The following is a 23,236-nucleotide window of genomic DNA, read 5'->3' as shown; positions in this document are numbered from 1 at the left end:
TACCACCTATGTCTTTGAACGTCAAGGAAGGGCATTAAGAAACATCCAATTGATGGTCACTTGGGAAGGCCCCCATTAATGGTAGGAGAAAAAACCATCAAGGGCCAGCAATGCTGTTTAGTGGTTGGCACAACACTCCAGGCCTTATGGGGGAAGTCTTTGTCTACTGAGGGACCCATCAGGTACCTAGATTTGTCGATAAGCAAGAGCTAGACTGTTTAGAGTTCTGACCCTTTCGACCCTGGTCCAGCATGCTCAAAGGTCAATGGGGATTAATTGTCCACAAACTGTGATTTGTTTGCCTTCTTTAGTGATCTCAAGGGCAGCTATTGGGCAGCAATGATCAAAAGAAAGTCTGGGGCAGGTGGAAAACCAAACCGATGCCAACAAAATAACCAACCCTGGTCGGTGGTGAACCTACCCGTACAGTCCAAGGAGGAGGTGGCATATTTGAAGGGACGGGGGAGGGAAAGGGGACATGTGAATCCATTGAACATCTTTGCCCAGTGTGCCCTTCAATGGAATTATAAATGCACACATCTACACCAGATGCCCCAAAGCCTTTTGCGCCCCTACCCCCCGGCCTCGGCCAAATGGTTCAAGTGCAATAGTGCAATGGGCCAATGCACTATTGTGTATTTAAACCCCAGATGACAAAATGAGCTGGGAAAGTTCCCTGTGACTAGGGATAGGGAGCATTCAGCCCTGTCTTCACAATAATCAGTACTGCGTCGCTGCTGGTGTTTATGATGTTCATCATGCTTTTTACCCGCTTGTCAAGTCCATTCCAACAGCTGTGGGCAACAGCCATGGGCCAGCCATGTGTGTCCTGCCATTGCCCATTCTAAAATTCACATTTGGTATGTCATCAACAGCAGCGCATGTGGATGTGCTGCTTAAAGAGGGTAGATTCATAACCTACATGTAATTTCTGTAGGGGCCATTGGGGGGGAGGCTAGAAATGTTGGTACTTTTTATGTAACTTTTTACGGTCTTCCCGAGGGTCGAGACCACATTCTGGTGCTTTTTACACATTTTTGGAAGGGAAAGGAAACAGATCTTAAAAAGACGTGCCTTTCTTTCGTTATTTTTCAAAAATAATTTTTTTATTATTCCCCTGGGAGGGGGAACATGGCCCCCTTTGGCCCCCTAGATCCCCCCTTGGCTACTCGTGCACAGAACATGTACCTGATTTCCCCAAGTTTCTTCCCTAAGTCGAACACTACTATGCAGACTGGTGTAAGTTTGTGCACGGCAGGTCTTTAAAGCTGCTCAAGAAGTTGAACAAGCATCAACTGCATATTTAATGCAAGAGAAAACATGTAGAAACAATAGAAAGAAATATGACAAACGTTGTTACTTGTTTTCCTTGGGGTTCAGTGGTGATGTGTTCAATAAAGACTTAATTCAAGGGCGCTTTGGCAAGAAGTTGAGTACAATTCAACAGGTGTGAGGAAGAGTTTATCTGTTCCTGCCTTGCAAAGAAACTCACTGCCCTTGGCAATTGGGCAAGGTTCCAGCAACATCTTAATTAACAAGCCGCCACAACAACTTTCTTTTTGCATCCGAAACTTTACAAATACACGCCACATGAGTGAATTTGGAATTTATATTTTTACATTATCAAGCAAATTCTAAGCCAGGCAAGCGACAAGCCCCCCCCTCCCAAAATGGAAGAGTTAATGGCAAATGCTGGCTTTAAGCACTGAAGAAAATGTGTCACTGTCGATAATGAACTTAATCCTTTGCCATCATGCGAGGAACTGATAAGAAGAACATGAGCTCCCCACTTGCAATATGTGACCGGACCCTCCTTTTTCCTCTCTCCGACCCCCCCCCCCGAGATGATAGCAAAGTAAGCTAAAAGTTTACCCACTCGTGCATGGGCGTCAGCATGCAACATCATGACGGATTTTGAATGGCGGGTGTGGTTTACAAACCCATCAAAGCTGTTAATTTCCAAGCACCACAGCATATACAAAGCATGTCAACCTGTTTTTAAGGACAGGATAGAATACGGTGGATGAGAATGAAGACTTTCCAAAGTTGCTTGGCACTAAACATCAAGTCCGCAACCAACTCCAAAGCTTTTTCTATGTATATATGAATTTAGAATTAGTCTTTTTTAAAAAATCATGGTGTGCATACATCTGTCTTTCCCAAAGCATAACTGTGCATGTGTGTTTTTATGCTTGGTCTTTATTAAAGAGAGTACAATTTACGCCGTTATCTATCTGGCATACTGGTGCACTTATACGTGTAATACATTATTCGTGGAGAATACTCGTGACAAGCAATACATGTGTTGCTCCCTATGTGTGGCTGAGTTATTTGGTCCTCTTTAAGCCTTGTTCACATTTGACTTTTTTGGTAAACTTATGGAGACCGTTGTCAATTTGATAATATTTAATCCAGTGTGAACTGCCGGTAAACTGTCCAAATCATCAAGAGTGGATCGTCAGTTGTAAGTTTGGCATGTACCTTCCCGCGTGGAAGTTTTACAGGGCTAACTGGGTCGTGGAAGAACTGCACTGTCAATTTTGCGTTGCAGTAAAGTCCCGTGCAGACAGCCAGTGTACTGTAAAACTTACATTTTGATCACCTGAAAACTGTTTGCAGGTCAATGGGTGGTGACCTCTGTTTTTTTTTCCCATGCGCATGCATTTGTACAACTACTGCACGTCTGTGCATTTATCGACATCCGACGTTGGCAAGTGTGCCAAATGCTGAGACCTCCTTCGGCCCGTTTATTGATTTGTGGTCTTTGTAATTGATAAGATGGAGAATATCAGGGGAGTGGCTATGAGTTAGAGCAGGGTGAACCGCTCGTGTCTCACAGCTGTAAAGATGAGCAACGGCAATGACGACAACCACTCCATTGAAAGATTGAGACACTGAGTGTAATTTCTTTGGTTATAGCCGCATGGTTATCAACTTTCGGCAGGTTTGAGTAACCCACGTGAGGGCGCATGGAAGAAAACCATGATGGAATGTTAACTAGCAGTCTTGGCAACTTGTTACAATTTTTAGTCCACTGCAAACACGGCTTCAGATGATGAATTCTTGAATTCTGAACTGTAAATTGAAAAAAATTTGTCTGTTTCTGCACTTCTTAAAACCACAAATGTTTTTGATGAAACTACGGGTGATTAGGTGAGGCTTTTTTGCCGTTTTTCCCCCACTGATCAAGTGTAAGATGATGGTACGCCAGATTGCATGGGAGTGTTCCGCAATCGTATCTAATAACTGTTCTGGTTGTCTGATGCACGCGTAACATTTGTTGGGTTCATTGGTTTCACAAACACCAAAACACATCCTTACTTGCTTTGCTTCTGAATACAGTATAAATCTTGCTATAACAAATATGATAGGGTCTAAACAAACTGTTTGGTATACATGTAGCTGTCATTCGAAGTAGTGATTTTCAGTATGATGCAGGCATGGTGTGGCAGCCTGTCTAACAAATGTGTCTGCATGGATTTTGGGTGAACACTGCCAACCTACAGGGAAGTAAGCCAAGTTGAAAATGAATAACACAAAATTCCTCCTTTTTGTTCAAAATGCACATTCTTTTCCTGCCATAATTCACCTTTTGGTTGGTCCCCTCTGGAAGTTCATTCACGAAGTGAAATAAAATTATCCTTGAGTCACTGCTCCAAAATTGCATGCGACACACAGTGGTTTACACGTTTACAACGATTCTTGGCTTTACATTTGAACTGTAATTAATGGCCCTGGAACCATTCTACAGTACTGGAGCCAGGATGGCAAACATCCGACGTTAGCAGTGTGAGAAATGCTCACACGGACACCAATGAAACCTTTACAGGTCTTGTCGCGTTGAGACCGCATAGGGCTGATCATCAAGTACAAGCAATATAATCTCGAATTAAATTTGTGAACACAAAAAAATATTTATAAAGACAACAAATCAAGTTCTGGGAATTAACTTGTAAAAATCTTGATAAATTTTTTTTGTGATGTGCAGCTGTAGAGTTGCCTGTGTGTACAGCAAATTGTACAATGCCATTTTGACTGGGATGCATGGACTGGTTGCTGCGTTACGTTCATGCTTTCTTTGGCAGTGGCGTGACGCAGCAGGAACCAGTGAAGCCTTGCTTCTATGCAGTGAGCAATATTGCGTGCATGTTTTCACCACCGCGATAGCAAAATGCGCAGGGAACTTGTGAAAACAATGGAAGTCTTTTCCAAATGTTGCAAATGTAAGCAGACAAACAAAAAATACAAGCTTTTTAGATGTGACAAAATTGTTTAGAGGTGTTTCGCGAAGACAAAAAAGACAGAATTTTTTCCCTTTTTAAATTTTGAAATTTTTTTTTCATACTTACAGACATAAATTTTGCGGTCGCGCCAAAAGTTAAGGAGCGGTCACGTAACCAGAAGGAGAACTAGTTTTTTGGCTTCAAAAAGTGCATTTAAATCCAGCCAGGCTGGCCAATCAGCTGTTTTGGTAGAGATGTTCCACTGACGCAAATGGGCATGTGTGGTGGGCCTACTTAATTTCATTACATGCAATCAACCCGGGCCACCAAATTTTCACGAGGGCCACTGCGGTGCACTTCCCCACTGGCCCTGCGGACCACCAAGAGATTGGAAGCTAATTTCGACCCCTGACATTGGTAAGTCTGCCGCCACTTTTGTGACAGGACGTGGCCAACTGGTGCATTTCAACTCAAGGTGGACAGGTCAGAGAGGTGATCAATGCGTATGCCCGTAAGTATGGTGTTACTGCAGTAACAGTTCCAAATGTAATTCTGGTCACCAAATTAATAGTTTTTCAAGCAGATGTCTGGAGTACATCTTGTCACTAAGTTTTGTTTCATATTTTTTATTTTATTTTGTATTTTTTGTTCATCCAACAGTGCAAGCCCCAGTTACAGGAGGGTCATACAGTAAGGAGTAGTAAGGAAGACAACGAAGGAATGTTCAGTTTTCGAGACGGGAGGAAATCCTCAGAAACATGTAAATGATCCATGGAAAGCCCACGGAATTAGGGAAGGACTAAGAACCCAATCTGAATACTGACCTAGGCAGAATTTGAACCTCGGGTCGCAGAAGTGGCAAGCACGGGTCACAGAAGTGCTACTTCACCGCCATGACTCCAACAGGTTATAAAAATCTAGGTGCAAAACCGGTTCCCCAAATGCTTGCACACTAAGATGTTGACTGCATCACTGACTTCGGATAAAAATATGCTTAATTACTACCAACATAGTTAACTACAGTACATAGGAATGATTACTGGCTTCGCTTGACTCTACTTACAGATCTTTGTCCTCGGTAGGGGGCATAGCCAATTTAATACAATTTGCCACATGGCTAAGACCCGAAAGTGGGCTGGGGTGAAATCTGTGTCTCACTGGCAAAAAGAAAAAAAAGGGAAAAAGTGGGAGGGGGGGAAAAATCTATTTTAGGATAACATTTTGTTTGAACGTTGAGTACTGTTTTTATATGTTGTGCAAGCATATAAAAGAACATTTCCGCTCAGACACTCAGTCACATGTACCGGGTGGGTACACAGTTATGATTTAGAGCATGTACCAGTAGTATTAAATGCTTCAATAGGGTTAACCTTTTGACATGGGTTCCATAACATAATAATAATAAAGGGATTTTATATGGTGCATAATGTTATACCTCAAAGTGACTAAAAATGCTATAATACTTAGGTAATAATACATAAATTGAATGTTTTATTAAGGAACAAAAATGTTGTTAGGTACACTACCCTACAAATGCACAATGACCCAGAAGAAGTAGACATGTTCAATTAGAGATACACTCAAATTTTAACAGGCACCATCAAACATCATGTGAGCAGTTTTTTTCTAAAAAGTGAAAAGGGCCATTTTGGTACAACTTTCCCATTCCATGCTTTTCCTGGGTGCTTCAAGTCAGCTTGTGTAGAGACAACCAGTGAACTGTTCTCATATTTCAATACTTCCATAACATTTTGTGGAAAATTGTTACATGTGTCAATAGACATAAATATTGATTTCTGGAGGTAAATCTTTCATGTGAATGTTCAGGCCCACACAAGCGTATAGATAATCATTTAAACAGTAAGTGCACAGAATGCTTTCAAAATTGAAAATTTTTTAACTGCTTTTTTTAAACCAGTTCGCTGACATAGAATACTGTACTTGGCAAAGGCAAAATGTTGAATTTTGTCGACACTAAGCAGCAATTTCTACACAAACAGGAGCACATGACACTGAAAGAAATTCTTTGGATATTTGGTGATATAGGCTTGAATATAAATAAAGCCAGTCAGGTTCCGTAAATAAATGCAGTTGATTTGTAATGCGAGACAAATAAACAACGGTGTAATCAGCCTGTGAACATGATCCAGTTTTTCTGGTAGACTTGAACTCAGGTAATTTGTGGACAGGATGTATGGAGTACGGGGAAAAGGAAACACAAACGTTGCCGCATGCTGTGCTTTTGAAATGTTTGTGTCCACTCAACAATTGCAAATATATTTCAGTTTTCGTGTGACCGTAAGAGACTAACATCTGTAATACACAGTAGCGGTACATTAAAATTTTAAATAGTTCCAAAAATTCCATGAGGCTTAGCCGAAGGCATACCTAGTTTACTGTACTCCAAAGAGGCAACTTGTTTTAAAGTTTATTCTGATGCTCTACAACGGAACAAATTTAAGCATTTCAAAATTTGTTTTACAAACTCCCATAAACATGATTAGTTACTGCTTACATGAAAAACAAGACCTCTCTACATGTGGGCAATCAAATAGCATTTACAATTTCTATACACATAATGTACATCTACATACATGTACATACATGTATATAAACTATTCTGCATCCATGAGTGCACACACCCAGATGTAGATATGTACAGTACAGTACATTATCCACACTAGGTATGGTCCTGTACAGTTTAGTCCCAGGCCCTAAAAATCAACACATCACCAGTGATCAGCCATGACCCAGTTCTTTTGGCCTGGTCATTATTTCCTTTTTCCCAGGGTCCTCAAAACAACTGGGGATCTCCTGTCCAGCCCCTTGACCTCAGCTCAGGACAAGGTCCCTTGTTGGACACTCAGGCAGACTGTGGCCCATTGTGTCAACAAGGTGGTGGTGTTATGTAATTGTGGTTGGGCGGACAGGCACTTCAGTCAGGCCTCATTCATTGTCCACCCTGTGTAGGTGGTCAGTCTGGTGACCTTAACTGAGGCCAATTAGGGCTATTACATCCTTGGCACTGGGCTGTTTTTGGACCTGTGACAAGTGTTTAAGGTTATGAAAGCTGAGGTCAGACTAGAGTAAATCATGCCATGATTGAGCAAATTATGGCAAGGCAATTATCCAATACCAGTACATTGAATTCTTTGACCCTGATCGGTGAAAAGGCAACTTTGCCAAAACAAGTTCCATGTATGTGCAGAATACACAAAATAAGTACAGTGTATTAACATACAGGCTGCATTTCCTATCACAACATACATGATATTGATCAACATTATGTAAAGTACATTGTGCGTGTACACCACACACTTGCATGCACCTTTATGTACAAGCATGACTGGTTCACAGTAACTGAACACTGTACACATTCACATTTTAGCTGGTATACTGAATGATCCCATTTTTTCCAGGGGTCAAGTTCACTAATACCACCATAAGCACAGAAACCACGAAAGCCATGTGAAAGAATGTATTTTTTTCTACTGATTTTGAATGCAATACACTGGTGTACAAAATATCACTGATGACAGACACATGCACATGTATACATTTTCACATTTAATCCCTTCTGGGGGACATTTGCCTTTTCCCATGCAAAAAAAGAAACATCACTTGTTTGCTTCATCATTTTAGGGGAAAATGAATACATTTCAACTGTGACAATTGTTGAGTTTCTGGATAATGGCAGGTAATTCATGTCTTTTGTGCATGTCTTTTGTGCATGCCAGTAAGTGAACAGTTGTATGTTGTAGCAACCAGCATCTACTTTGTTGGCCCACTGTTTTGGTCTATACAAGAGCAGTTCACCTACATGTACTGTACATTGCAGCAAGGCCAATAAATGGACCCCAAAGGTCAGCATATGGTCAGTGCCACTGACACTTACCTGAATTAATTCAGCTCAATACATGCCTCTTGTAACACTTGGATAACGTTATGGTCAGCTGAGCTGGCTAAAAATAGTTTTGACCTGGCAGCTCTATATTTTGCACAGTAGACTTGACCACTGGGACAGGTCTGGCTGCCATGGTCATTATAAAAGGACATTTGCTTGAAGTGACCAATCCTGTAGTCATTGCTGCCCTGATCTTTAAAGCATAAGGTTGGTTTTAAAAACGTGCAACTGTTGAATAAAGTCTGGGCTGGCCTGAGACAAGGACTCAGGCTAGCCGAGCCAAGATCGATCCAATTTGAAACTTAGCACTTGTCTCTTCTTCAGCAAGAGGTGGACACTGACTTATCTCTAGCAACGCATGTTGTGGTAGCAATGTACCGGGCTTAACAACCTCAGGAAAAAAATATATGTATGTGCCAGCATGTAAGGCTTGACTGAATCCAATATTCCAAAAATAAACTGGCAATCACAGTGACCATGTTAGTTAATAAGAGTATTAGCAATCTCAAGTTCACAAAATCACAGAAATAAACTTAGCTGTGCCATGTCTGCATAATTATTTACTCAGCCTTGTCATTTCCCATGGGTCACCTCCTTGACCTACAAGCCACAGGCCATGACTTTATCCCCCCAGCCAGGCACCAAGGTTTGTTCAAGGCTCAAGTGGTCATTACAATTCAAGCCCATCATGGTCAGGGCCAAAGTATGTGTACACTGTACATTGCTTTGCATAACCTTACACAACTGTGTCAAAATTCACAAACGGGACCGAGGGCCAATTGGAGTGAGTGCCAGGCATAATGATGGCTTTCGGCCAACACCCAGTGGCTTTACCTCCACTCAGCTAGGGGTCAAAAGGCCACTTTTTGTACCAGGATATGGATGGCTCAGTCTGCATGTGCAGCATTCATTAGAAAAAATAGCCTGTCCTGTCTGAGAAAAATTATCACTGCTTAACAATGGCGTCTAGCTTACTGGCCGACTGATAAACAAACACAGGTCCTGCAACACAGATGTTGTGGCCAACAAGATGATTACAACTGTTACAAGGACTGTAAAATTTTCTAAGCCCTCAGAACTCACTCTTTCAAACAGGGGGTGGCAAACAATATAAAACAATAGATTTAAGTGGCTGTGCCCTGTTGAAGCTGTAAAATATTAATGAGATCCACAGCCAAAAAGAACACGCAGGGGTCAAGTGTAGAATAGCGGCTAGACACAATGCGAGTGATTTGCATGTCTGCACTGTTCAACACACTATGGCGATCGACAGAGCCTGGCCGCACCGTCAATACAAAATGTCATGAACTCTAACACACTAAGGGAGAAAATAAACCCAAATGCGATTCACAATTTGACATCATAATATCAAATAAGGTATTCTGGGATGTGGAAGAGGTTCTCAGAGCGCCCGAAATGGGAGATTTAAAAGAGAGAAAGCGGCCCCGCCGCGCGGGTTGCAGTTCGGGCCCGGGACGGGTAACGTCGCACAACGCTAACCCAGCATACACAAACACGCGACTTTGGCCAATGAAAACAGTCCGATAAACGGCCCAAAACTTCAAAGAAACAGCACTGCCCGTGGTTTTGGGGGCTTAAATGGTGCCTAGTCGTACTGTCAGGGGCAAGGAAACCTTAAAAAATGAAGTGCAGGTGTCTAATTTGACGTTGAGGAGCGCTTGTTTCGATACGGCTGTGTTGGACACAGAGCGCGACACTGCGGTCTACAGACACGCCATCACATCCACACCGCTTGACCAGCCCACTGCCGCGCGTTGTAGGCTTAGGCTTCAAAAAAACGCATGGTCCAATACCACTTCTTCGGTCTTTTCTGATTTCACTGGGCAGTTGGCGAGCCACCGGCCACAAATCTCTGCCGCTAAAAGTCAAACATGATCGCCCAAAGTGGGCCCAAACTTACCGTCTAGGGATCTCCGGAGTTGTTGGGGGTTGTCCTGCTTCCGCCTTGACATATTTCGCCCTGAATGTCGGCGAAGCGACGGACTTCGGCTGAATTATGAACAAAGGCTGGGGTTACCGAGACTGAAAATGGCGGCTGACTAAATACGACTGATTGCCAGGATCAATTACCCAGGGTACACCTCCACACCTGAACTTGGTCAGACCATCGGGGTCTCTTTGCACCCCTTGCCCCCACTTTGTGGATTAAAAATGGTAGAATGGTGTAGGTAAACCTCTCATACTACAATATTCTCCCTTTTTCCATACCCTGGTGGCTGAGTGCGTGGAAATTGAATAAAAGAAATGAATAAAACGTGTGTTATGATCTGAACTTTTTTTCAACCGAATCTAATAAGTTCAAGTGCATGGCCGAAGTATGATCCCGGAATATCGGGGTCGTGTTGCGATGGGCGATGTTTATGAACTAGAAAGTTTTACACTTGTAACTTTCAGATCATTTAAGTAAAGTGAAATGCCGCCATCATCATATTGTTTTTTTTTTAGGAAAAAATATTGAATGCTTTTCAATTTTTCTTTATTGCTTCTGTTCACGGACCATGGCATGATGACTTGATATTGCCGAAGTAATTTTTAAAGTGAATTTTTGAGACCCTTTGAACACCGTTCAAGAAGTGTGTTAGTGTATAAATTACAATGCCCATGATTGAATCATTCATAAAACCCACACTAAAACAAACGCAGTTCAAATTCAGGCAAATTATTCGATGGTGTAATTACAGCACGTTTCGCCCAAAGAATAACATGTACTTTTTTAGGATTTTTGTCTAAATTTCATCACAAAGTATATATGGCATTTAAAGAATATGCATAAAATTTGGAAAAGCCGCATTTTGACTTCAGGGTTTTAAAAATGAAATTATTGCATCTCATTATTTTGATTTCTCTTATTTTATTGTCAGCTTGCATTCTAATGCTTCAATGATGCGAAGAGAAGAAAAAGTTGGAAATTTTATTAATATAAAAAACCTCTTCAGATAAATTTAAAAAGTACGATTTTTTCGACTCGGAAACAACATGGTTTTATTTTTCCACTGATGATAATTGAATATAAATTAAAAAAGTGTGAAAAAAATTTATGTCATGTACTTTTTTCTTTTACTTTTTCGTTTTGCAAATTCCCTGATTTTTGTTGGAGGGGGTAAGCAGGCTCAAGTCCGGTAGAATTGATTTTTGCTAAGTTGTGTAAAGGCCACTTTTAAAATGTTTTTCTTTTCTTTTTTTGAAAGGGAAGCAGATTACTGAAATTATTAGTAATAAAAAATACAGATCGATGGACAGATGAATCCATTGATTGATAACATGGGTATTCGGATGGGTTAATCGCTTATCAGCTATAATCGATATCAATTAAATTCGTTATTCATCGATCAATCAAAGGAGTATAAAGGTAATCGATCAAGATAATTGGTTGGTGACTGATAAGCTCATCAGTGTTGGTTTTTTTCTTCACCAGCTCTTTCCTACCGGGACTGTTAGTATTACGGAATTATGCCTTTGATTTAGTTCTTTACCCTTTGTCACAAATAATTCGTCATGATCCCTACACAGATTGTGTAATGCCTGCAGTTGTCCTATAGAATCAGTTCCGTGAAATGTACTGTCGCTTTTTTGCCACTACTCAGAAACCGCCCACAGTCGATTGGTGGACGATGCTGCGGGCAGGTGGAGCAATATGCAGGATCTTTTCCAGGAGGGTGTGTCTTCTATAAGAGACCTGACGATGAACTAGGGATGTCAGGGGTCGGAGGGCAAGGGGACGACTTGTTGACAACGGTTTCATGGAATCCACATGGTTACCTTTATCGACTAGAGGGGCTGCAATTTTAAGATTGCTTCTCTTTTCAAAAAAGTAACATCGGTTAAGTGACCCACTTTTTCAACCTATTCAACCATAATACGTTGCCGTCAAAATGCACGATGACCACTTTTGTTGGGGGGGGGGCAAAACAGATGTCAAAATGTGTTGCGTTCTTAAAACAAGTATCTGCTCCAAGGAAGATGCTAGTACGTTTCTAAGGGTTTGGAGATTTTAATTTATAAAAAAATAACATGCCCGAGGCCCCCTCAGGGGGAAGTTACAACTCGCCCACTTGGGGTCATTGAGTGTGTTATAATGTTTCCCCGGTGAATTCCATTTAAAAATCATTTAACTTAATGCGTGGACCATTCAACTTCGTTTTAAAATGAATGAGCCTTTATATCTACATCCATACATAAAACGTTTCATTCGATTTCGTTTTCAAGCTTTCATTCGATAAAGAAGTTCATTCAAATAGTCTTTTCCTTAATTCAAATTCGAAGGGGGGTCCTTGGGAAGATTGATCAAAACCTCTAATCGACCAGCAATTTCAGCATCTTTCCATTCAAATTCGTCTCTTTAAGCGTGACTCCTCATTCATTTTTGCACTTTATCAAAATGAATTTTCTTGGAAAAGAAAAAGAGAAAAGACTTGTGAATAACATGCTCAAGGAAACAAGAACATACATTGTTTTCCTGTTAATTTTCTCTGAATTTCAATTGCACTGATGGAAGTCAATCTAAGAGAGCCTGACTGTTTCAAGATGAAAAGGATACTTTCTTTGATCCAGACAGTGATTTTGTGATCGTGGAGTAGCCTGGAGTATAGTATCCCTCCGGGGCTAAAAGACCATTTCTAAATTGAACGTTGAAATAGACTGACTATAAACAAAACCGAAAACACCACAAAGATTCAAAAGCCTCGATAAATCTCAAGTGGATCGGACCAATTCGTGAAAGTCAGTTAAAGTTTAACTGATGGAAGGGGATAATCACGATGAAGGAAAGAGAATTACCATGCGCTGTCGTTTGCACAAAACAAAAATGAACGCGATAATGAAAAGGAAACCCCACTTTGAACAACATTTTAAAAAGCATGAATTTGAATGCATGCTAATAAAAGTGAACGCCTTTTGTTGACACTGGTTGGGAAAACCTGTACTCTCATAAACTCTAGTCAGATTTTCCATGTCGTCGTCGATACTCCTTGATGAAGGTCGTCTTGGGGATGCTTGCACGATGATCCGGAATCACACTCGAGTCCCCAACCTTTGTGCTACTGTCGCCATTTGCAGGATTCAAGGTTATTATAAGTTCCCACTGAGGCTTATTCCTCAAGTTGGAAAACAAATTAAAATTGGATCAAATAAAAACACAACATCGATATTCAGAAGTAAAAGTGACTTCCGAGAAGACTGCAGTGATCTCCAAAGGCGACAATGATGTCACATAGGAGTAAAGCACCTTATCTTTGTAATGTGACATTCAAGATAATAATTTTGATTTCAAGCCACTGCGGATATTTTCCCCATGGTTTTAAGTCTTAAATGAGAAAGAGATATTACTTTGTTAAAGTGGTGACAACGAAAAGTCAGAAAATGCCTTAAATTCAAGACAGCAAATTCATATGAGATGGGTAAGGGAATTTGCCAAACCATCCAGCTCAAGTGTTCAAAAGAAAATTGGAAGTAGCGGCAATGAAAATAAGGAATTAAAACATTCTGGGCCACGGTAAAATGTAAGCGTTTAGTACTTTTAATGTTGTCCAAAAACGTTAGTCTCATAATCAATGAAATGATTTTGATCAGTTCTTTGCTATCCGGCATACGGAGCGCTGTGGGTACAGCAAGTAGTCGACATATCTCGACTGAGTTCTGTCGTTTGACGTGAGGGTGCACCCGTCCCATGCTTGGGCAGCCTCCGGAACATCGCGCTGAAACACGGCAAAGCGGCAGACCGATCCAACTACAGGTTCAGAGGGAAGGGGTGGAAATTTTAATCGAATCAGGAAGACTCGTCACATCAAGAAGATGCTTTGGACGGGCACTGCGCTGAAGGGTGGTTGGTCATGTGTTCGCCCTCTGATCTCTGACATGACCGTGGCCGTGACCGCGGGAGCTTTAGCGCAGGGCTATCGCAAGAGGGCGCAACTTGCATAAACTCTTTGGGCGGGTGATTAAGTGTCAATTTTTTAGTGTTTTAATTACTGCGTGGGATTTTGTTCAACCCCTTGTAAATTATTCTTTTGTTGTGCCGACGGCAGCTGCAGTTTACCATCCATTGGTTGACAAAAACTACACGGCCCTGACCATGGGCACCGCCAGGATTTCTTTTACCAGGGGTGGGGCAACATTTGGGGGGGTGGGGTAGACACTAAGCAGCAGCAAACTGAGGGGCTCAAGTCATTGGTATTTCATTAAGTTAGGTGATTTTGATCCCCTTTCCTTTCTTTTTCACCTCTTAACTCTCACGAAGCCAACAACCCTGACGTTGCAAAAGGGCTCTATACCATACAGTAAAGGGAATAGGTATAGTGGAGTCGTAAATATTCACGAGCATCAGAGAAATGACAAAGTTATTTTTTAAGTAGATTAATTCCAGAAAAAGTATTGTGGTACTTTATTATCCTAACTAATAAACAGGTGAAAACAGTGCATTCCAATTATTATCTCTGTTGAGAAATATAATTCCAACCGGCCGCTAATAAACCGGCCGCTTCGAAAATCCCTTGCATTCAGAAAAATGACGCTGGTCAACTTATTGGCGGTTTCACTTTCTTCTGAATAATCACAATTTCCACGTTGGAATTAACGCATGAGGGAATGTTTGACATGAATTTTGATAATAATTATAAAGCCCTTGGAGGTTAAATTTTCCTTGTCAAACTTCCTTCAACTCAATGCCAAGGGACTAATCACAACTCTAAAATCCAATCAATCAACAACATTTATTTCCATACTGACATCATTTATAACAGGATTACATGTGTATTTTAATTACGTTTAATACAAAGATAAGTCAGATAATGTTAACAATTGTGTTTAAGCTTAACATAAAAAAGAGAATGCTTCCAACACGAAGGAAAATGGTGAAGCAACGCTTCGTACCTTTCTCTTGGACAAGACAACTTAGACTCAAGACATGAAACGGCCGGCGGACAGGACAACAGCGGTGAGACACAATAGCTTATATAACAATTATATTTCAATCTCAGAATAAGATGTGTATAATTATTGTTTTCGTCGGTTTTTCAGCGAAGGAAACCACAGTATTTACACTCTGTAAGTTTAACATCAAGTTTGTTCCAATATCTTACACCACGTTGAAATGGACTATTTCTGAAAAATGATGTTCCGTTTTGTCTCACAGAAAGATCACCTCTAAATGAACTACGTGTCCGTGTGAATGAACACTGAAAATAGATCATCAAACACTTATGGGGGTATGTTGTGGACATATTTAAACATAAATACGCACAGGTGGAGATGGTAAAGATCCTTCAGTTTCAAGATATATAGTCTACCAAGTAGAAGAGTTGTATGATCCAAGTAAACTGCATTGCTACAATACGAATAGCTTCCTTCTGCAAAGCAAAACGTTTGTTAGGGCCACGCGCGGCTGACAGTTCTCCTAATGAAATTAAGGCATTGTTTAAATACGGAAGAATAGAAGACTGAGTTATATAATGTTAAAACGACAGAATGGGGTAAGACATATTTCACACTCTTTATGGCCGCAACATTTTTTTCAAGATTTTAGTGCACGTGACTTCAATATGGTTATTCCAAAAGAGATTTTTATCTCTGTAAAGGCCAAGGAATTTAGTGATTTTGACTTGATTAAGGACAGCGCCACATAAGGTGAGAGAAACTGTGGCTTGATACTCATGCAGCCTTGGACAAAAATAATCTAGTTTGTTTTGTACGTTAATTAATAATTTATTTGAAATAATTTTAAGCCATCTACTTGTTTTTAACTTTTCAATATTAACATTATGGATGGCTGTATTCACATTACGGTGATTGTAAATTAATATCATCTGCCAAAAGACAGAAAGGCATAACATCAGAGCAATTACAAATAGCAGTAATATAAATAATGAATATTAATGGTAATAACACACTCCCATGGGGAACTCCACGAGTGATGGTCTGATCTAAAGATTGATGAGAATTGTAAGAAACAAACTGTCTTCTAGTTTATTAAGAAGAATGTCATGATTTACTGTATCAAAGGCCTTGGACAGGTTTAGAAAAATACCAAAGGAAACTTTTTTCTCAAAAGCATCAATGATCTTGCTTAAGACATCGAGAAGAGCAAGCTCTGTAGAGCGATTGGGTCTAAAATCATATTGAGATTTAGATAACAAATCGAGCTTGTCAATAAATGTTTCATACGATTAAAAACTGGTTTTTCATATACTTCAGAAAAAAAACCGGGTAGAATAGGTCTGTAGTTTGTTAACTCAAGTCTGCTACCGCTCTAATAAATTTGAACCGCTTGACCAATTTTCGGTTCATTAGGAAAAACACCTTCAGAATGGACTGGTTAAATAGTAAAGCAAGTGGTGGAGTTAACACATTCCTGGCTCTTTTAACAACAAATTAACCCGAGCACCCCGGTTGTTGACCATGTGGTGGGACTGAATGAAGCAACGGGTCTTCAGGGGAAAGACGGATGAGATAATTACATTTCCCTTTTCTCTTGGTTCTCCAAGTTCCCCACTCCATTCTTTACCGACCAATGGATTAAGCACAAACCTGTGTCCCGAAAAAATGGTTCCCATAGAGTTGGACACGATCCCTGGGTCACAATTCCAAAGTCAAGTGACAGGCCCGCTCCTGCTTCGCCAATAATGGGCCCTACGTGCCGGTTCAACATTCACCTAGCCAGGTCACTCACTGTGAGCCCTGGTCACATGAATGCCGGGCTTGTCGGGTCTTGTGCACACAATACCTGAAGCCCAGAAATAATGCAAGTACTTCAGATTCATTCCAAGCTAGGGCTTGGCGGGATTACCAGGTATGAAAACGTGAAAGCCGTTCGTCCAGTGCTGTTTTGAGTACAACTGAGAGAGTGGTACGAGGGAACTTCTGGCACCATAGCTGTGTCCAATACAAACTCGCCCGTTTGCTATTTGCGATAAATTCGTTTGAACGTATTTCCCCATATAATTGCCTTCCGCCGTAAAAGACAAAGAAAAAGAAGGCCCAAGAAAAAGGTAAAGAAATGAAGATGATTGTCAAGTGAAGGTCTTGGTGTCTGGAACATTTGAAAGAAATTCTGGAGACCAGAGTTGAAACGAACGCAGTACCCAGACATGAGGGTGGACTCCACGCCAAATCCAAATCGCTAACTTTTCTACAGGCCTAATCAAACTTACTAGGTTAATCATAAAACCATGTGTTACACATAATCTCATGATTCATTTGAAACAAAACGTGATTATACACCTTTGGCAGCTCTTTCAAATTTGAATGTCATCAGGTTGGGTAGGTATATAATGTTACGCAGAAATACTGTGGATCAATTGTTTTTCGCCTTAACACGGATAACAGTTATTTGAGGTTAGTAGCGAATGTGCGGAACGAGGGGCAGAAAAATATGAACCCAGTCAGACAAATCCTCATTATCGATAATTTTGAAGATAACATTTTGACCCCAACTGATTAATGGTCAACAAGCAGACAGAAAAAAATTTAGTTATCTCCGATGTGAAAAGAGTATACGGTGAGCAATATACTTGACCTTGAACGCATCAAAGTAAGCAAAAGATGGACGATTAGGCCATTGTAGAGTTGCGTTTGATTTAAGCAAAAAAAAAAATACTCGCAAGTGGACGTAAGTTTTCAACACATCGAATTTATCCTTTCGTCTCAAACCAAGATAGAACATTTCACCCTAATCACAGCAGATCCAGTGATACAGCCTCCCCGGAGACAAAAAGTGTAATAGGATGTCTGGGTAGAGACGAGAATGAACTCGGTATCTTGTCACGATGTAACTTGACCATTGGAATAACAGAGTCTGCTGCATAGCGCTGAGGGGGCAAGGTCTGTTGCTGTAGATTTCACATCAAGTCCATAAAATTGGGTCCATAGGTAGACCTACTTAGGTTCAACATTTGATTGCGATAAGGCTCAATAAGGGACAGGCCTAGCGGGGTAGGAAATTGTGACTTGACAACGATGATACTGATCAAAAAGTTCAAATATCGATACGGTAAAATAGGAGGAACGGTTCTAGTGAGTTTCACTGTAGCCTGCATGCGCTATGTGGAAACAATCCAAGAGGCCTGCATATTATTATAGCGTTCACCAGAGTATTTTTGGTAGGAATACGTAAATACTTAAAAAGTTCGATTCCATAGGGTTGAGCAAAGATGCCGCCTTATGACACGTTGCCATTTTGAAAGTTCCAAAAGTAAGTTAGAAACGGTACTATACCACTTTTGGGGAAGGTTCTTTTACTCATGAAAAAAGTGGACAATCATTTAAAGAAAAAAGCTCCATTTTGCCCACTGCACTCAGCTGGACTCAAAAGGTTAGCAAGCCATAGGTTGAGTGGAGTTTGGGACTGGCGAGCAGGTTCCTCACTGACCACGATTAACCTCCCATCCCTCATGCAACGACTGAGCGTCATACATGCACAGAACGGGCAATCAGAGGCCTAATCCGGACAGATCCTATCCTAGGACCTGAAAGTACAACGGATCTGTGACACAGACAAACAGGCGAGTCCAGGCAGCTCAAGCCGAAACGGGAAGGCAAATCTGTCATTGCTCGGCAGGTCGATTAAGCCGTCACCCCGTGACATTTTTGTTTCATTCCGTGAAACGACATAGGGACCAGCTCGCGAGGGTCATACGAAATTTCTAGATTCGTCGGTCACCTCGGTGACCCACTGTATACTCGGCGCTCATGAAAGTGACTTTTAAAGTGGAATTCTTTTCTATACTGCACGAGGGATCTTGATTTGGGGTAATCAAGCCCACAATATTTTTTTTACACCCAGAGCCCAAATTCGAAAGTGAAAAACCATTTGATATTAGGCCGGGATGTGAGACCTGGAATCACGGGGCTCTATAAAAGCAACTTGGAGTCTCATGAGGTCATCTGAGCTGATATTAATTTTGTTCAGTCAAGTCTGAACTTATTTTTAGTCTAATTTCACAGTTTGCAACTCACATCAGTATGCATTACAAAGGCAAACAATCATGTACAACGGAGAATGGACATCACATAAATAGTCTCAAAGGACCCTCGGTTGCAAGAGGGCTCACTTCATCAACCACGTGCACGCGAGACAGTGGCTGAGTTCGGGCGGCTTGTTCTCGTATGTTCATGAACAACTCAATTTGTTGTTCGTTAGTCCGACGCTCGAACGCCGGGAACGTACAACCTGTCATCGCCGGTTGTTGCATGCAACATGGCGGCATCCATGTACGTTCTTTCAAAGTAAACTTTAGAAAACTGGACTGAATTATTTTCTGTTTAAAAAGGAACATTCATTTCTTTGTTACGGAAAATAATTGTTAATTTTGTAACTCAAAATCTCACGAGTTTTTCCGTGTGTTCCTGTAAAACATTGACGAGGAGGTGGTGTGTGATCCTGTTCCGAGAACAGTGTCCTTGAGGCGTGCTTCCCGTTCGAGCGCGAGAACGAGAAACCCGTGTCAAGAAAGGACGCTGGAACTCGACCATTTAAAGTTTCAGCGCCGACAAAACGAGGGCGCTACTAAAAGTGCTTTAGACGCGATACGAATTTTACCCAATGGACTTTATTACTACGGAAGCCATTCTTGGCCATTGAATGAACTGTCGAATGGGATGGTATCATTTCTTTTTCAAACTCTGGCGTAAAACACTTAATTACGTTTTATCACAAATATGAAGTTATTCATCAGAGCAGACAGGTACTAATTCGACAGGAAATGTCATTTTATTATTGCATTGATGCTTTCAAGTCTAAAAAAAATGAAGAGTTAACCTCTCTTTCAATTTGAATATGGCCGACTCATGAATAAGGTCACATCAACTCTTCTTTTGATCTCTCTGCGTGTAAGAAAATAGTAGAGCAGAACTTTGTGGCCAGTAGCGTAAATCAGGGGTTTCGGGACGTGGGGGGGAGTACGCCCTCACCGCCCGAGGCCTGTTCCCACCGTGTGCCTCAGAATTAGAGTTGGGAAATAACTGGTGATTGTTCTCCTTGGTCAGTGTTTTAGCTCTGATGGAACCCACTGAGTACCCTCTCCAGAAAATGAGTGCCCCGAAGTGCCCCCCGGCAAAATACACCCCAGTTACGCCACTGGGATCCAACAGAAAAATCACTTAAAAAAAAAAAAGAATCCTAAGTTTGTAAAGGAAAACTTGAAGGGGGAAGCATGGGCGTCGCCAGGACTTTTCCGGGGGGAATCATTTTTGGATCCGCCCTGGAAAAAATAGAACAAACCTGGCGACAGATGAGAATTGATAAATTATGATAAACCCATGAAAGGGTGGAGGCGTGAAATTTTCTAAAGCAAATCTGTGACTTTCGTCCCATTTCCTCTCTTATTTCTATTTTCTTCGTTTTTCCTAACTTATTTTTAAAATGTTCCCCCAATATTGCCCCCTCTCCCCCCACCACTTTCGGTCCACTCTATCTTTGTAATGAAAGATCCTAATATTTCCCACGTAAGCCTTCGTATCTTTTGGATGATTGCAGTTAACCGCTCTGGTTTCTTTCCTCGGCTTCACAGGGACACACATACTGCCGCATGCAACAAGGGGGATTTGACCCCTCCCCCCATTTTGTCTACCGGTATAGATATACATATGGTCACACAATGCACGAATGTTTAACCAAACTTTCTGTGGACCAGTCGCATGCCACAGTATAAAGTGTCCCTATGAGGCTGAGAAAACTAAACTGCTATAATCCAACAGACACGCAGGCTTGCGTGCAGGGAAACATTGAAATCTTTCATAACAAAGTTAGAGTGGAGCGAAATTATTGATTTTTATGTCCTCGATCCACTAGAAAGGTAATGGTCGTAACCTACAGGTTCACGGCCCTTTGAAGGTATAAAAGCAGATGGCCATTTTTTGACCGCCTATGTAAAATCTGCTTCTCCAGTATTTAAAAAGCAGAAACCTAGAATTCACAGTTGTTGTCAAAACGTTCGATCTACTTTTATGTTTGCTCAAAAGGAGGAAAGCAGATGACCACTTTTCGGTAGCCTTAGTAAAATCTGTTTTTCAGGCATCCCCAAATCAGCAAAGTAGAACGAACAGTTGTCAATACGTTCAATACACTTTTCGGCTTTCTTGACAGGCAAAAAGCAGGTGACCAGTTTTCGTTCTCCATACATGTAGGCCTACATGTACATTGTACATTGGCAAGTGGTATTTCGGAAAGCGCCCCCACAGGACAACCCAATCAAGATGCTGGGTTGATTGCAGAACTTCATATGTTCCATCGTTTATGATGCTTTGCGTCCACCATCTTATCAGCAGATATTGCTCTTTCTAAGCATGACTTTACGCTCTTCATACAAGCAGCCAATGTTGTGGGAAATACATCCACAATACGGTTACTGTGTTTCACTTTCTGTCGTTGGAAACTATATCTGGACTGAGCACAGTTACGGTACATCGTGGTTAAAGACTGGTCTTGTCTCAGATTGGGCGACTGTAATGGAGGCAAGGATGCAGACTGCCAACGATTATTGAAATGTCTGGCAAGAACTTGGGGAAAATGCTGCACCGTTTCGTGCAACATGAGTGGGCCGCGACCGCTTAGGTTAGGAAATAAAAAACGGGTTTGATGCTAAGATTTAAACAAGTTCAGTATGCCAACAGTGCATGCAACAAACAGAAGTGCATCCGAGGTCATTCGGGAATAGCAGTACATGCGCGCAAGGTCTGCCTATCAGCACAGCCATGCGCCACCATGCACACGCGCTTTGTTCTTGAAATACCTGGCCTTTTTTGAAATACCGTAACTAGCTCATCGATGATACGAGTGTGGTCACATGAAAAAAAAAAGGTCTCGCACTTATGGAGTGCCAATACTTTTCTCTGCTGGCTATATTCTTAGGAACTGGCACCCAACTGTGCAGGTTACCGTTTGATTTGATTTGATTGATTGATTTGATACCTTTATTGTCCATACGGAAATTAGTCTTACACAAAACATAAAAACAATATTTCCCCACAAATGCAGGTTTGATGAAGGTGTCTCCCCTGTAGTTAAAAGATCTGGAAATGTGTCATTGCAAAACTTGCAAAAGAGTCGGAACCTTGATTCGATATGAAAATAGATAATTATAGTTATCCTAGAGATTTCTCTCTCAATTTGGATGACTAATTCCCCAGTTGTCTGGTCCTGTTGTTCAGGTCAAAGGTTAGGGGTATAGCTTCTCATCGACGAAATGCTAACATTGTTTTCTCAGCTACACCCGGATTAGATATTTAACACCATTGGATTTGGATAAGATAACGAGGAAGAGGCAGGTTACCAGGCGCAGGCCCGCCGGTAGATTTTCCTTTTTAACGATTTAATGCGGTGTCGGGGCCCGGGAAGTATCTCCCGCCTAACGGGTAGGGTGTCATGATACTTGGCAGGATCGCTGCCTTTATTACTGTCCGCGGTTGCGGTAGACGGACAACCAGCTGGATAACGCGATGCGCCAAAGGTGTGCGGCGTGGCCCGGGGCGGAGAGGTGAAATTACCGGTGCCGTCCAATGGCGCGGCGCGGCCAGGCAGGTGCGACGGGGCGATTGCCACTTGTCGGTTCGGGTGTTGTTTTTCTAGTTTTGCGTGTCGGTTTGTGTTCAACTCTAAAAACCATGGAAATTGAGAGTGTGCCAGGGCTCTACCGGGCCCAGGCAATCGCCGGGTTCGACGAACTTGAAACGGAGGGCTCTCTTTCATCCTGGCTACGTTCCCCCTCTCTCTTACCTTATTTCTGGGTCTCCTTGGAGACTATTATGGCTCCATGAAAACTGAGAGATATGGAGGAGAATTGACTGGCATGATATCAATACCGCCAATATATTGGTCAGATTGAAGCCCCGGGCACACTGTGTTCATGATACTTTTAGGTAAAGTAGACGAAGTTTTGGCCAGTGTGAAACATGAGCGTCGGGCAACTGCGCCAACTACAAACTCAGAGGGAAATAAACAAAACCGAGATTGAGAAAACCACCCCCGCCCACTAAAAACTGCCGCCATATACCACTGAAGTTTTCATGGTTCGTTAGTGGAGCGCCGACTATGACTGAGCACCGACAGTTTGTAGACTTTTCTTCGATGCACCTCCAAACTCGGCAGGCCCGTGTCTTC

The 23,236-nt window shown here is 41.6% G+C and overlaps 1 protein-coding gene across 1 annotated transcript in view; it reads right to left on the bottom strand.

Annotated features, from left to right (window-relative positions):
- The window catches only part of LOC110974211 (BCL11 transcription factor A-like), an 81,642-nt gene extending 71,247 nt beyond the window's left edge, over window positions 1-10,395 (bottom strand). Inside the window, exon 1 of the mRNA XM_022225672.2 lies at window positions 10,049-10,395. Within this exon, the coding sequence (XP_022081364.1) occupies window positions 10,049-10,100 (52 nt within the window). The 5' untranslated portion in view covers window positions 10,101-10,395. The remainder of the gene's footprint in view (window positions 1-10,048) is intronic.
- Between the last annotated feature and the right edge of the window lie 12,841 nt (window positions 10,396-23,236).

This window comes from Acanthaster planci, linkage group LG01 (genome assembly GCF_054643075.1).
Source record: "Acanthaster planci isolate LZ-2023a linkage group LG01, COTS_SCS, whole genome shotgun sequence".
In the NCBI taxonomy this organism is placed as follows: domain Eukaryota; kingdom Metazoa; phylum Echinodermata; class Asteroidea; order Valvatida; family Acanthasteridae; genus Acanthaster; species Acanthaster planci.
The sequence above is the reverse complement of the archived record's forward strand: the minus strand, read 5'-3'. Positions and strand labels throughout refer to the sequence as shown.